At 52.3% G+C, this 13,652-nt stretch overlaps 1 protein-coding gene across 6 annotated transcripts in view; it reads left to right on the plus strand.

Annotated features, from left to right (window-relative positions):
* TNS3 (tensin 3) overlaps nt 1–13,652 on the plus strand; it is a 223,622-nt gene that overhangs the window by 25,457 nt on the left and 184,513 nt on the right. The window contains exon 1 of one of the 6 annotated variants that reach the window (XM_055421058.2): nt 11,898–12,026. The exons of 4 other annotated variants lie outside the window; for them this stretch is intronic. In XM_055421058.2, the coding sequence (XP_055277033.2) occupies nt 11,949–12,026 (78 nt within the window). In that variant the 5' untranslated portion in view covers nt 11,898–11,948. Of the gene's footprint in view, nt 1–11,897; nt 12,027–13,652 lie in introns of those variants that run through there. One more of the 6 variants, XM_055421057.2, reaches the window with a different exon arrangement.

The raw sequence follows: 13,652 nt of genomic DNA on the forward strand, positions 1-13,652 counted from the left end.
TACATTGTTGAAGCTCTTTGCACAATGCCTCTTAACGTGCCTTAGCAGACATATTCTTTGTTATTGCATTGTCTCTGCAGTGTGATGTCTCATGTCTATGTAATATTTCTGGTTATGGATTTGCTCACTGGCATATTCTTCCTTGGTGCTGGGGTTACCGTGTGGCTCCGTCCCTTTATGGATTTGGTTTACCTCTCACTGTGACTGACGATGATGACATTGCCCCTTCCTGCTTGGCACCTCTGTCTTCTAACACCTCCTTAACTGGAATTCACAGGGATTGAGAGAGCGAGGCCAGGAGTGTGACCGTTTTTGTAGTTTTTGATCTATACGGTCACGTCACTTTCTAAAGTGCTTCCCTGGATAGTGAGCTGTCTTGTTCAGATGGCTCCTCATTGGAGTTTTGGGCCAAAGTCTGTACGTCCCCTCGCTCTGTGGTCTCCTCTCTGGTTTTGTCAGCACTAAGCAAGAGGGAACCCTGCCACCCTCCACGTCAGAGCGGGTTTGGGCTGCGGAACCCCGGGCCTGGCCCCTGCCACCACCTGGTGCCAGCTCCCAGCTGCCGTCGTCCCTTGCTGGGGGCTCTCTGTCACACTGCTGCCACCTGTCCCGCCCTCCAATCTCTGTGTCACCTCACAGCCCTCCTGTGCTCACAGCACTCTGGTTAGCTCTGTTTCTCGCAAGTCAAGTCCTTGCATTGGCCTGGTCCCCTTGCCACCTTGGAGCCCGTTCTGTCCCCTACCCCTGCCCTGGGCATGACCTGCAGTGGCTCCTGTCCACCTATGGCCCTGGTGTTCCTTAGGCTTCTATGTCCATGGCCTCTTCTCAGTCCTCTGGGTGTGCATGCACACATGCTAAGTCTCTTCATTCTGTCCGACTCTTTGCGACCCCATGGACTGTAGCACACCAGGCTCCTCTGTCCCTGGGCTTCTCCAGGTGAGAATACCCGAGTGGGTTGCCATGCCTTCCTCCAGGGGATCTTCCTGACCCAGGGATCAAACCTGTGTCTCTTATTATGTCTGCTGCATTGGCAGGCAGGTTCTTTACCACCAGCACTACCTGGGAAGCCCCTCAGTCACCTGTATATAAAATATCAAATCGCCCTTGATGAAGAAGCACCCTGCCCTTACATGTCCCTGGCATGACTTTCTGTCTTTTTCACTTGGCTTAATTTTTTCCAGAGCATTTGGCATATGCCGTATGTTGTCTCTGTGGCCTGCCTGGGTACCTCCTGGAATGTGGGCCCTGTGAGGACAAAGTCCTTATTTTGCTCATGCTCCGTTGCTGGCGTCCAGTGCCAGCACATGGACACATGGTCAGGGTCCTGAGGGGGATGCGCACATGGGGAGGGACCCAGCAGTGCCCAGGCTTGGACCCTAGGCTTGTCTGTCTGCTGGGTGGCAGGGGGCCCTGTTTGCCTGTCAAGAAAGAGGCAGTGGGGGCACTGCAATGAGTAGACTCCTTTGGGGGCCAGGTGTTCCAGGGAGTGCTCCTGGTGTTTACCTGGCAGCCAAGGAGACTGAGCCCTGGCTGCCCCTCTGCAGAGTGGTTTACACTCCTGGGCTGGGAGTGAACCTGGAGGATCTCAGTCACCCCATAACCAGTTCTCCTTCAGGTGGCAAGACGTCCCTGGAGCGGGGAAAGACTGGTGGGAACGATCAAAACTTAGATTCTTCCGTGCCTCTCTCAATCTATTGTAGGTATTTCCATGTCAGAGTATGGACCTGATTGCTGCCTTTTATGACGGTATACTCTTAAAGATTCCTGTGTGTTAGTGCCATCAAATTGTCTCAGGCAATTTTGTTGTTGTTCAGTCGCTCAGTCGTGTCCGACTCTTTGTGACCCCGTGGACTGCAGCACATCAGGCATCCCGGTCCATCACCATCTCCCAGAGCTTGCCCAAACTCATGTCCATTGAGTCGGTGATGCCATCCAACCATCTCTTCCTCTGTCATCCCCTTCTCCTCCTGCCTTCAATCTTTCCCAGCATCAGAGTCTTTTCTAATGAGTCAGCTCTTCATTGGATGCTGAAGCTGCGTCCAGTTTCTCCTGCTGTGGATACTTCTGTGAGGAATGGCCTTCCATCTAAATCTTGATCTACCTGTGTGCTCATTGCTTTAGAACATGTTCCTGTGTGGAATCGCACACCCCATTCATGTTTTACATGAAGAGATGTAGATTTTGTTTGCTTGCGCCTTGACGATTGAGATGCTGTGTAAGTATGTCTTGTGCTTCTCCTGCTTTGGGACAGGGTCCCTGTGGTCTGGCGGCTACTGCCTTGCTTTGTGTGTTTCACTTTGCAAAGGGCAGTATTCTGAGCTGTCCTGTGGGTGCTGCTGGGTGGGAGCCCAGGGTTGCATCCCTCATTCCAGTTCCAGCCTTCATTTTTGCAGCAAGAGGGTCTTCCTGTGATGACGTGTGACACGCTTGGAGAGGCGAGCATGGAACACTGTACGTGCTTAATGGGCTGGGGGCCAGTGGACCTCACCCGTGTCACCTTGAGAGGGCCCTGCAGGGAGATGTGTTTTGGCATTTGGGATGAAGGGCCTCCGGGTAGCAGGCAGGAGGGGAGAGAGGAGACCAGGTGGGCGCCCTGCCAGAGGGGCCAGATGCAGCAACTGGGCTCTGAGAGGCGGGGAGGCCTGAAGGGGTCAGTGAGGGGCCTGCCGAGGGCCGTGAGGAGCACATTCATTCATTCATCACTCGGTCTATGCTCAGTGCTGATTCAGGCATGGGGAATCCCACGCCAGCCAGGCACATGGGGTCCCTGCCCTCTTGGATGGACAGGTAGTAAATCCATCCACAATGCTCCCAGGACAGGAACTCAGGTAGCCGGAAGGACACTGAAGGATAACCAGGCCACATGAGGAGCGTGAGTATGGGCAGAGGTGGGAGGGCTATCTCCGTAGGGTGTCATGCAAGGCCTCTCAGAGAGGGTAACGTTTTGGCAGAGATTTGAAGGAAGTGAAGAGTAAGCTGCACGGGTGAGTTGCAGGTGGCAGGAACAGCAGGTGCAAACGTTCTGAGACAGCAGTTTACCGAGCAGGTGGGAAAAGAGCAGGGTCCTTGAACAGGTCCAGGGTGGTCATGGGCTGGCTCAAATGGTCTATGGGCCCAAGGTCAGAAGGTTGGGATTTTCTGGTTAAAGTGTGCTTGTGAAAGCTAGGGAGTGTGCTGTGCTTCGTTAAGTCCCGATTCCTATTAAGGCAGGGCCTGTGGATGCAGAGAGCCAGTTAGCTTGCTGATAGGGGGCCAGGTGTGGTGGGGATGGAGACCAGAGAAAGATCTTTTGGGAATTCGTTTTGAAAGGCTTGCTGGCAGGGTGGCTGTATGGTACTTGTGAGGAGACAACCCAGAGTTCTGACTTGGGGGGCTGGGTTAATGGTGTTCAGGGGATGGCCCGGTGGAGGCGTGGAGCAGTGATACCCAGGACTCAGCAGGTCAGAGGGAAGGGCTGGAGGGGACGTGGGGTGTCATCAACGATGACAGGATAGGCTGGAGGGGACAGCTGGGGGGAGTGTGCACAGAGGAGAGTTGAGGACACTTAGACGTGCCCAGGGGACAAGGACTGTCCAAGGGAAATAAGAGCAGGACCCAAGGAAGAGAAGGTACCTAGGACGTGGGGGCCTGGGAGCTAGGAGAGGGAAGTGTGGCATGTGGGTAGCAGCCAGGTGAGCTGGCAACTGGGGTGGATGAGGAGCAGCTGGGTGTGATGAGCTCGGTGGGGACTGGTGGGCAGTTTGGGAGGATGGAGAGGAAATTCTGGTTGTCAGTCCCAGGCGTGGAACCTGGGCAGTGGACGTGGACTCTAGCCAACCCTTGAAGGAGTTTCCCTAGAAGAGGATTTTGAAATGAGCCATGATGGTGGCAGGGGCTGGAGGTCACAAGGGACATCTTTTTATTCTTTCTTTTTAAAAAAGTTTTTGTTGTCGTTGTTAGTCACTAAGTTGTTTCCGACTCTTTGTGACCCCATGGACTGCAGCACACCAGGCTCCTCTGTCCTTCACTGTCTCCCAGAGTTTGCTCAAATTCATATTCATTGAATTGGTGATGCTATGTACCCATCTCATCCTCTGTCATCCCCTTCTGCCTTCAATCTTTCCCAGCATCTTTTCCAATAAGTCGACTCTTCACATCTGGTGGCCAAAGCATTGGAGCCGCAGCTTCAGCATCAGTCCTTCCAATGAGTATTCAGGGTTGATTTCCTTTAAGATTGACTGGTTTCATCTCCTTGCAGTCCAAAGGAACTCTCAAAAGTCCTCTTCAGTACCACAGTTCCAAAGCATCAATTCTTCAGCATTCAGCCTTCTTTATGGTCCAACTCTCGTGTCCATACATGACTACTGGAAAAATCATAGCTTTGACTATACAGTCCTTTGTCAGCACAGTGATGTGTCTGCTTTTTAATAATTTTTTAAAACTAATTATATTTTTGGCTGTGCTGGATCTTCGTGCTGCGCAGGCATTTCTCTAGTTGTGGCAAGCAGGGGCTACTCTGGTTGAGGTGTGCAGGCTCTCATTGCAGTGGCTTCTCTTGTTGTGGAACACAAGCTCTAGGGTGCACGGGCTTCTGTAGTTGTGGTGCGTGGGCTCAGAGGTTGTGACTCCTGGGCTCTAAAGTGCTGGCTCAATAGCTGTGGTGCATGGGCTTAATTGTTCCAAGACACGTGGGATCTTCCTGGAGCAGGGATCCATCCTGTGTCTCCTCATTTTCAGGCAGATTCTTTACCACTGAGCCACCAGGGAAGCCTGCAGGGGGGCTGTCTTTAAAGATGGGTGCCTTGCAGCCTCTGTGTCTGCTGGGGAGTCAGCGCAGGAAGAAAAGTTGGTGAGGCTTGACTGTCAGGGATTGAGAGTCAAGGCTGCTGTGATCACCTGCTGTCATCCAGGTTTACACCCTGCCAGCTGGGTAAAGGGTCAAGACATTGTTATGCGTTTCGCTTGCCAAGGGCAACAGACACGAATGTTACTATGCACGGGGTGGCTAAGCACTGGGAGAAGCCCACTGTGGAGGGGGGTGGTGGCAGTACCCCTTACAGAGGTTTCCTGGAGGCCAGACTGAGTGCTTCTTGCAGGTGGTGACCTTGGCTTGTGTCCTTGACCTTGGCCATCCCAAAGTCACGCACAGTGGGTGCACAGTGGATTGGTCAGCTGATTGAACAGTAGGTGGTCCCTGAGACCCTGCACTTGTGATAGAGGAGCCTGGAGGGCTAGCGAGCAGAGCCCCGCACCTGTGCCTACGGGGGTCCACCCCCACCTACCCCACCTGAGACTGTAGCAAAATCATGCCAGTAATGAAAGATCAGAAGCCCCCTTCCTCCAGTAAGTGCTGACAATTTCTGAGTCCTGGTCTCGGTCCGGTCTACCAAACCAGATCATTCTCCCTTAATTCCCAGCCCATCTTTGGTGCTCGTGACCCGCCTCGAGTCAGCTCCCATTCTTCCTGTTGCCACCACCACTAAGGTCCTGGTTGAAACACCCGTCCCCACTCTGCTGGCCTGTTTTGTAGGAGGTCTGCCCCCCAGCCCCTCTGCCCTCTCCTGCCCCTTTGCTATAACCCTCTGACTCCCCATTTTCTCCACAGTCAAGTCTGCTTTTGAGTCTGGCTCCCAGTGCCCCCCACCCCAAGCTTTCTCATCATGGGACCACTTTCCTCTTCAGGCTTTATCAACTCTCTGTCCCTCCCACACAGTGAACTATGGGGAACGAATGGAAGGTGGGTGAATGGGGCTGTGAATCATTGTCAATCAGCTAATCAGAAGTCAAAGGGCAGCAGACATGAGGCCACAAGTTCCAAGGCCCAACCCAGGTGTGACCACGGGTGTGGCCTCTAGGGACCACTGGCTTAAAACCTGGCATCTGTCTTTATTGATTTATAGTCATTCATTCCTCCAGTAATGTGTATCCAGCACAGCCTGGGTTCCTGGAGGACACACAGAGTTTATTGTGCGTGGGGGTGGGGCCTGGGGACACACAGAGAAAGCCTGTGATGGGGCAGTGCCCAGGCAGTGTGGCTTCTGTCTGACCTGGACAGACAGTGTCTTCCTCTGGTGGACGTTGATTCCTGCTCTCTGGGCCTGGATGGAGATTTTGCTGTCTTTTTTCCGAGTTGCGACAAGCATTGTTATTTACAGGAAACGCTCTTTTCATGTGCTGGAAGCATCTTGGGACATGATCTGGGTGAAGGAGAGATTTCTTCAAGTCAGGAGCATCATACCAGGCTGGGAAACTTGCTTTTGTTGGAATTCAAATCAGATTTTAATTATTAAACTCTCTTTGAGAACACGTTGATGGGGTTGGGTGCAATCCCAGCTCCATCGTGGCCTCACTGAGTTTGAGGGTGACCAGGTATGGGGGAGTTACCCCAAAGTCCTACCTTCCCCACAGCAAGATAAGACCCAGTCGTGCCTGCCTCACACCCGTTCTGGGAGTACAGATACAGATTCATAGTGGCGATGATAAACAGAAGCAATGTCTGCTTTTTCAAAAAGTTTCAGAAATAGTTAAAACTTGTTCATATTGAGGGCTTCCCTGATAGCTCAGTTGGTAAAGAATCTACCTGCAATGTAGGAGACCTCAGTTCGATTCCTGGGTCAGGAAGATTGGCTGGAGAAGGGAAACCCAAGCACTTGGGTTTCAACACAGTGTCAGCTGGTAAAGAATCTGCCTGCAATGCGGGAGACCTGTGTTCGATCCCTGGGTTGGGAAGCTCCCCTGGAGAAGGGAAAGGCTACCCACTCCAGCATCCTGGCCTAAAGAATTCCATGAAATGTATAGTCCATGGAGTTGCAAAGAGTCAGACACAACTGAGCGACTTTCACTTCACTTCACTTCATATTGTTGAAAATACCCCATCTTTCTCAGCAACTGTTATTTTTCTCCTCATTGTCTACTTGGGGCCTCTCACCTTAGCCCTTCAAACTCTTCTGGCTGTGCAGGGACCCCTCTTAGCAGGAGTCATTGTTCAGTTGATAAATTGTGTCCAACTCTTCTCGACCCCATGGACTGCAGCACACCAGGCTTCCCAGTCCTTCGCTATCTCCCAGAGCTTTCTCAAACTCATGTCCATTGATTCAGTGATGCCATCCAACCATCTCATCCTCTATTGCCTCCTTCTCCTCTTGCCCTCAATCTTTCCCAGCATCAAGGTCTTTTCCAATGAGTTGGCTCTTCACATTAAGGGGCCAAAGTATTGGAGCTTCAGCATCAGTCCTTCCAATGAATATTCAGGGTTGATTTCCTTTAGGATTGATTGGTTTGACTTAGCAGGGGAGGAAGAATATTTGGTGGGCATCACACCAAAGCCCTTCCGCTTTGGGGTGAACTGCATAGGAACTGTTTGAGGTCTCAGTGAGCTTATTCTTCTCATTAGCCAATGAAGAAATGGGAGACCCAGGGTGATGACTATATAAACCAGCAGACACATAGCAAGGTGCAGCCTCTGCAGCCCATCTCGGCCCTGCCTCTCGGAGGAGGCAACATTGGACCCTTATGGGAAGAATCCCTACCCAGAGTTCCTGATGTGGTCTAGCCAGGTTTGGTCAAAGCTAGGGAATACTGGACATTTTGGGTTCACAGAACTATGGAGGAATGAAAAGACTGGGGTTCAATCCAGAGATGAAGCTTGGTGACTCGGGGTGCTCTGTCAGTGTCTCCTTTCCAACCACACCCTCCCTGTAGGGGCCAGTTCCCAGGCACACAGGAGGGCTGTCTGGATGCTCTAGCAGAAGGGACAGGCCAGATGAGATGCCTCTATTCTCACATCCGACTTGGGGAAATAACTTGGGTTTGGGACCACCCGTAGGAGGTTGGCTCTGCTGTGATAGTGGAGCATTGCTCACTAGGTTAAACTTCCCAAAGCCTCTGCTGGTTGCCAACAGCTGGGGATGACATCTCTGCAAAACTGGGATTTCTGGAGGGGCTAGGGGCTTCCCTGGTGGCTCAGATGATAAAAAATCTGCCTGCAATGCCGGAGACCTGAGTTTGATCCCTGGGTTGGGACGATCCCTTGGAGAAGGGAATGCTACCCACTGCAGTATTCTTGCCTGGAGAATTCCATGGACAGAGGAGCCTGGAGGGCTTCAGTCCATGGAGTTGCAGATTCGGACACGACTGAGTGACTAACACACACACATACACACAATCCAGTATTATCACTATTTTGATGTTCAGGTTGTCCCAGGTCTGGCCAGGACAGCCTCTGCAGGCCGACTCAGCCCCCTGGTCATGCGGCCCCACCATTCTGGAACCATTCCTTTAGCTTCTGGCATTTGTACCATCCCTGACTCAGATCTGAAATCAGCCATGTCTCCGAGGAGCCCTGATTTCTTTTACTGGGAAACAGGGATGTGGGTGCTGCATGTAACCACTACTCTTGGGGGCTGCTTTAGGCACCCCCTCCCCCACTGCAGACAGAGCTGGGGAGTTAGGGAGTTTATATGTGCCTCTGTGTGTATGGGTGCATGCCTGTGCATGGGTGTGTGTGTGTACATGTGCCCATTTGCACTAATTTTCATTTCTGTATCTGTGTCTCTGCATTGAAAACATGAGTTACACCAGCATGAGATTCCAGTCCCACAGCACGGCTTTCAGTGAAATGTTCTCCCTTTCTGTGTTAGTAAACTTCTTTGCCAAGTGGTCCCAGGACATAGTTTGTTCATGTGGCTCCTCCTCTGTCACTGCTAGAGACTCCCGCTGCCCTCAGGGTTGGGCCCTGGCTTGCTTTGTGGGGCCCCCTTCCTCTCCACGCCTGTTCTTAGGATGCGGACTCTGCCTGCCTGCCATCCATGCCCCGAAAGAATGCTGTGCTTCCGTTCATGCAAACACCCTGCCTTATGGTCCCCTGGTTCTTTTCCTGTCTCAAAAATGTCCATCTCTCTTCTAGGTCTCAACCCACCTGTCATCTATTTTCCCTGAAGTCCCATGAGTGGGCACAGTGCCCCCCTCATAATGCCACATACAGACATTTCCACCATTGGGTAAACGGGGGTCGTTTGTCACTGTGGTCCCTGTGATGCCAGGCGCACAGGCTGCTCATCAGCGTTCTGGGACGGCCTATGGGAGGAGCCTCCATTCAGTTAGATGAGATCCTGGATGGGCCAACCTCGCATCTTGTCTTAGAGTTGGACTCACTGCTGAGCTCGTGTCCCCAGTCCAATCTGGGTTCCCAGTCCGGGATAGTAATGCAGCCCCGAGGCCTGGTGTTGGAGCTTTGCCTTCAAAGTCTGGACCCAGGCCCCCTGAAGTCCATCTTGTGCAGGAAGAACCTCCTTTGTTGTTGGGGACTCAGTGCAGCCAGAATTCAGAAGCAGATGTCAGGCCAGCAAGAAGCAAGGAGGATTGTCACTTTACCAGGGTCAGGCTAGGCTTGCAGCATAGTAGTGGGGTGAGTCTGGCAAGGCTGGAGTGGCTGGCTTGGTCCCTAGGCTGAGCTGGCCCCAAACCCTCATGCTTCAGCTTGCCTCTGAGGGGAGGTGTGGGAGGCTAGAGGGAAAAGGGACTGGAGAGGGGGCCAGGAGGCAAAGCGGGGAGTCCTGGCAGGTTTGTGTTTGGGAAGTTCACTTGGGCTCTCTGAAGTTCTGGACTTCAGCGGACTATCTGTGATCCCTGATTCTCACTGAGTTGTGATAGCCCACTGTGCTATCACCTGTGAGGTGTGATTGCATGCATGTATTTATTATTAAGAATAAAGTGTGGGAATTTTCTGAATGATGTATTTTTTAATAGAATCAGAGGAGATTCAGGTGTCCCTATGAAAACATCTGTTTGTCTTCCAACCTGGCAACCATGGACCTAGGTGCGCTGGTGCTCAGGACCATCATTTCCAAGGGCTCCATAGAGTGTGCAGCCCCGTCCACGAGTTCAAGGAGCTTTATCAAGTTGAAAATTACCTGTTTGCTAGGATTGAGATTTCTCCTGCTGGTTCCATGGGTGAGACTGGTGGATAGATCCAGCTGATTCTTGGGAAAATGTTTTCTTTGTGTGCCCTCAGATAGCAGAAGAGTGTGCTTGTAGCTCAGCCTGTAGACACAGCTCTGGGCTCCGTCTTGTTCTCGATGGTGGGGACTCAAGTCCGATACAGATGTGTATTCTTAGGGATCCTGCAATCACATGTGGTTGAGGGATGTGTATGAAGAAATAGAACTGAGAGGTGTTTACAAAAACTAGTTTGACTCCTTTATAGAAACTGAATAATGATGATTGAATCTAGAAAATAAATTAACAAACGAATGAATGAATATAGGGACAGATGAATATACTCTTATTTGAAGGATGAAGGTGAAATGAGAATGAATGGGTGGCTGCCAGGTGAGATGCCAGAATGATGTGTTTCTGGTTCTTTTTTTTTTTTGGTGTGTGGTTGAAAGTCAAAGAGCAGCTTTGCTATTCCACCCCCAGAAATGGAAAGATGGGTATTTGGTGCCAGAACCTGAGAGGTTAATGTCGGCCTTTGAATTGATGGCTGGAATTTGCACATGTGTTAACCATAAAGGCCCAGGGTCTAGCCCACCCAGACTGCTCTCCAAAGCTAAGACATTTGGAGTTGCAAGCGGAGCTGAAGATCTGAAGTCAGAGCATTAGGCCAACACGGGGCATTAGTGCTGTTGCACCCTGGGCTGGGCATGGAGGCAGGCTGAGCCATTAGAGCACATGGTGCTGCTATGCACACAGTGAGCCGGCAGGTCTGAGACCATCCAGCTCCCTAGGCCATGTGCTCCTCTTCATCGGCTTCCTCTACAGGACCCCACGGAAGGGAGGAGGTGGCCTCAGCTGAACAAGTCCACTGTCAAGGGACCCCTTTCCAGGAACGTCGCCAGTTTCTCATGATGGAGACCTAAGAGCCACTGGTCCACGAGCCCTGCCCAAGACGACTTAAGTCTTGTGGGGTCTAACAGGCAAAGGGCCATTCTGTCTGTGGATCAGGCCCACCTTCCCCCTCTGGGTTGTGCTTCAGGCTAAGGGACCCTTCCCCTTTCCAGGTGTCTGGCTTCCTCTTCATGTGAGACCCTGTCCCCACCATCCCAGTCACCTTTATCTCCTTAAAATAAATTAAAAACAGGTTTTTAATTTCCTCCTAAAATCACAGACCCAGAGAGGAAACTCGGATGTGATTTGCTGGGAGCTGGATGGATCTCTGGACAGTAAGGAGAGGGAGGGGTGCCGTGGATCCCAGACTCCAGGTATGGAAGGCCCCATGGTCATTTCCTTTGAGCTTGCTGGAACCTCTACCTGCTTCTCATCCCACTTTGGCAAGGCTGTTCCTTGTTTTTATTAGTTGAAGAGGCAAACTGGAAAGACAACCTTTCTGTATTAGAATTTTCCTTCTTTCCACTCCAAAGCCACTGTTTGCTAGCAGTATAGATTACCGGTGATGCTGACCATTACAGATGCAAGTTTACTGGACAATATACAAGATTTAAAATCCCGAAAGCCAGAGAGCCTGCGGCTTTTGATTTTAAGTCCCTGGGTCTGCATTCTTGGAGAGGTCTGAAATCCTAGTCAAGTTGTACTCCAGCCAAAGGCGGGGGTAATCCAGTGGGAGGGCCAAGGGCGTTAGAGGGCGATGGAGGGTTAGCCCCCCACCCCTGTCCTAGGAGGCGTTTCCTCGCCACTTTTCCTGGGTTTGGCTGAGAAGCCTTTTTCCTCTTCTCCGGAGCTGCGGTCTGGGGCGGGGGGAAGGGAGCGCTAATTCGTGTCAGATGGAGGGGCGCCGGGGGGCCGTGCGCTCATTCGTCTGGCTTTTGTTCACGGCATCTGACTCCTGACGACCGAGTGGACTTGGAATTGGCGACCGCTTCATTTCAGGGCTCCCGGGGTCGAACTTCTCCTGGGACTCCCAGACACAGGGGCCCAGGAGGCATACCTGCCGGGCATCGGCACCCGGGAGGGGTCCGCGGCTGCCTCGGCCTCCCTCGCGCGGCCCGGCCCTCCGCGGGGTCCGGACGGCCATGCGGCTGCGCGCCCTGGCCCCGGGGCCGCCTGGAGGGTGCGCGCGCGGGGCGCGGGCTCGCCGGCACCGGCGCCCGGTGAGTGGCGTTCTGCGACGGGGGGCGCGGGGACCGGGACCCCGGCGCGGCGGGAATGGGAACTGGGACAGGATGGGAGCCCTGGGACTGGAAGCACTTTTGGGTTGGTGCGCGCGTGTACTTGTGTGTGCCCGCGTACCCTGGTCTGCGCGCCAGTGTGCAAGTGCGTACGGGTGCCCTTGCACTCCTGTCTGCGCGTGCATGTTCGCGCTTTTTCCCTGGTCTCTGCGCGTGCCCGTATGTCCACGAGCGCGCGTGTGTCCTTGTCTAGGTACGCGTGTCTCGTGTGTGTTCGTCTGTGCGCGTGTTCCTTGAGCAGGAAAGAACGAGCGAGGGAAAGTAGAGCTTTGCCTGGTGGGAGGCCGGCGCCCTGGTGAGCCCACGTGAAGTGGGAGACAGCTTTGCTCTTAATTTTCGAATCCAGCTCCGTCTTGAACACACTTCCTTGGACTCCTTTACTGGAATGGAAGCAGGACATTGGCGGTTTCACGGACTTCCTTCTAGCAGCTTGTGTTTCTTTGCGAAGGAAAAGGGTGCTGTAACTCTGGGTGTGTGAGGATGCTCTAGCGTTGTTGCAGAAGTGCAAGTTCCCCAGGGCCGTGTTACAGCCCTTGATCCTGGGACTGTCTTCCATGGCGCTTGACTTAAACTGAGCAGATGCACAGGCAGCTCCCTGCTAGGTTCAGCAGTCCCCTCCCTCTCTGAGCCTAATAATTAGGCATTTATTGCATTCTTGCATTCACTGTACTGGAAACTTATGAAGGTTCTGAGGAGTGAGAAGTTGTAAGAATGTCAGCCATTTGACATCACTTTGAGTTCTGCTCATTCTGATTTTTAGTTTAACAATCAAACGCTACTCCTGAGAAGCTTGGGGACCGTGTGTGGAAGGCAGAGGATGTCCCTGTGCTCGGGGTCCTTTGGCTGTTGGTGGGTGGAGGCATCTCTGGGCAGGATCCCGCTCTCCTCACGCAGGAAGTTGTGGTGTTTAACTTCAGAGTCAAGTTACTTGGTGATTTTGCTGAGTGCATCAGCCCCCCTTAAATGCTACTGAAGGTTTCCCAGGTAGGAAAACACGCACCTAAATCCTCTCTCCTGAAAAGAAAAGAGGCTTGGATTGTGCTGGTTTAGGCTTTGTGGGGGTAACTGTTGCCACTGCAACATTAGCCTAGAGAATTGAACCGAGAGGACTGTGAGGTTTTGCATTTTCGCAGAGCAGAGCAAAAGGTTACCCTGCTGCACGCCTGTGGAGCACTTCCTCGCTCAGTTTTGCAGAGATTTTTCTTTCTAAAAAGAGACCTCACCATCAAGACCAGCACTAATTACCCTGAACCCCTCAGGGAGTCCTTGTGGAACTGGCAGCCTTGCTCTCTACCCTTCCCACTGTCTGCTCCTAACAATTAAATGCAATTTAGATTCCTGAACTGAGCCTGCTAAATGCTTCAGCATTTTGGCCTCCCCTGTCCCCCATGCACTCATTGGGCCCGCCTCTTTGGGAGAAATGAAAGCACAGTATCAGGTGAAAACAAAGGCAGCCTAATCCCGTCTAGGCTCACTTCACAATGGAGATGTTATGTACAGATGAAGCGTGAGCAGATGTTATTACACTATCTGAAATGAATTCCTCCA

This window comes from Moschus berezovskii, chromosome 3 (genome assembly GCF_049115385.1).
Source record: "Moschus berezovskii isolate FMDL1 chromosome 3, NW_MosBer_1.0, whole genome shotgun sequence".
Taxonomy (NCBI): domain Eukaryota; kingdom Metazoa; phylum Chordata; class Mammalia; order Artiodactyla; family Moschidae; genus Moschus; species Moschus berezovskii.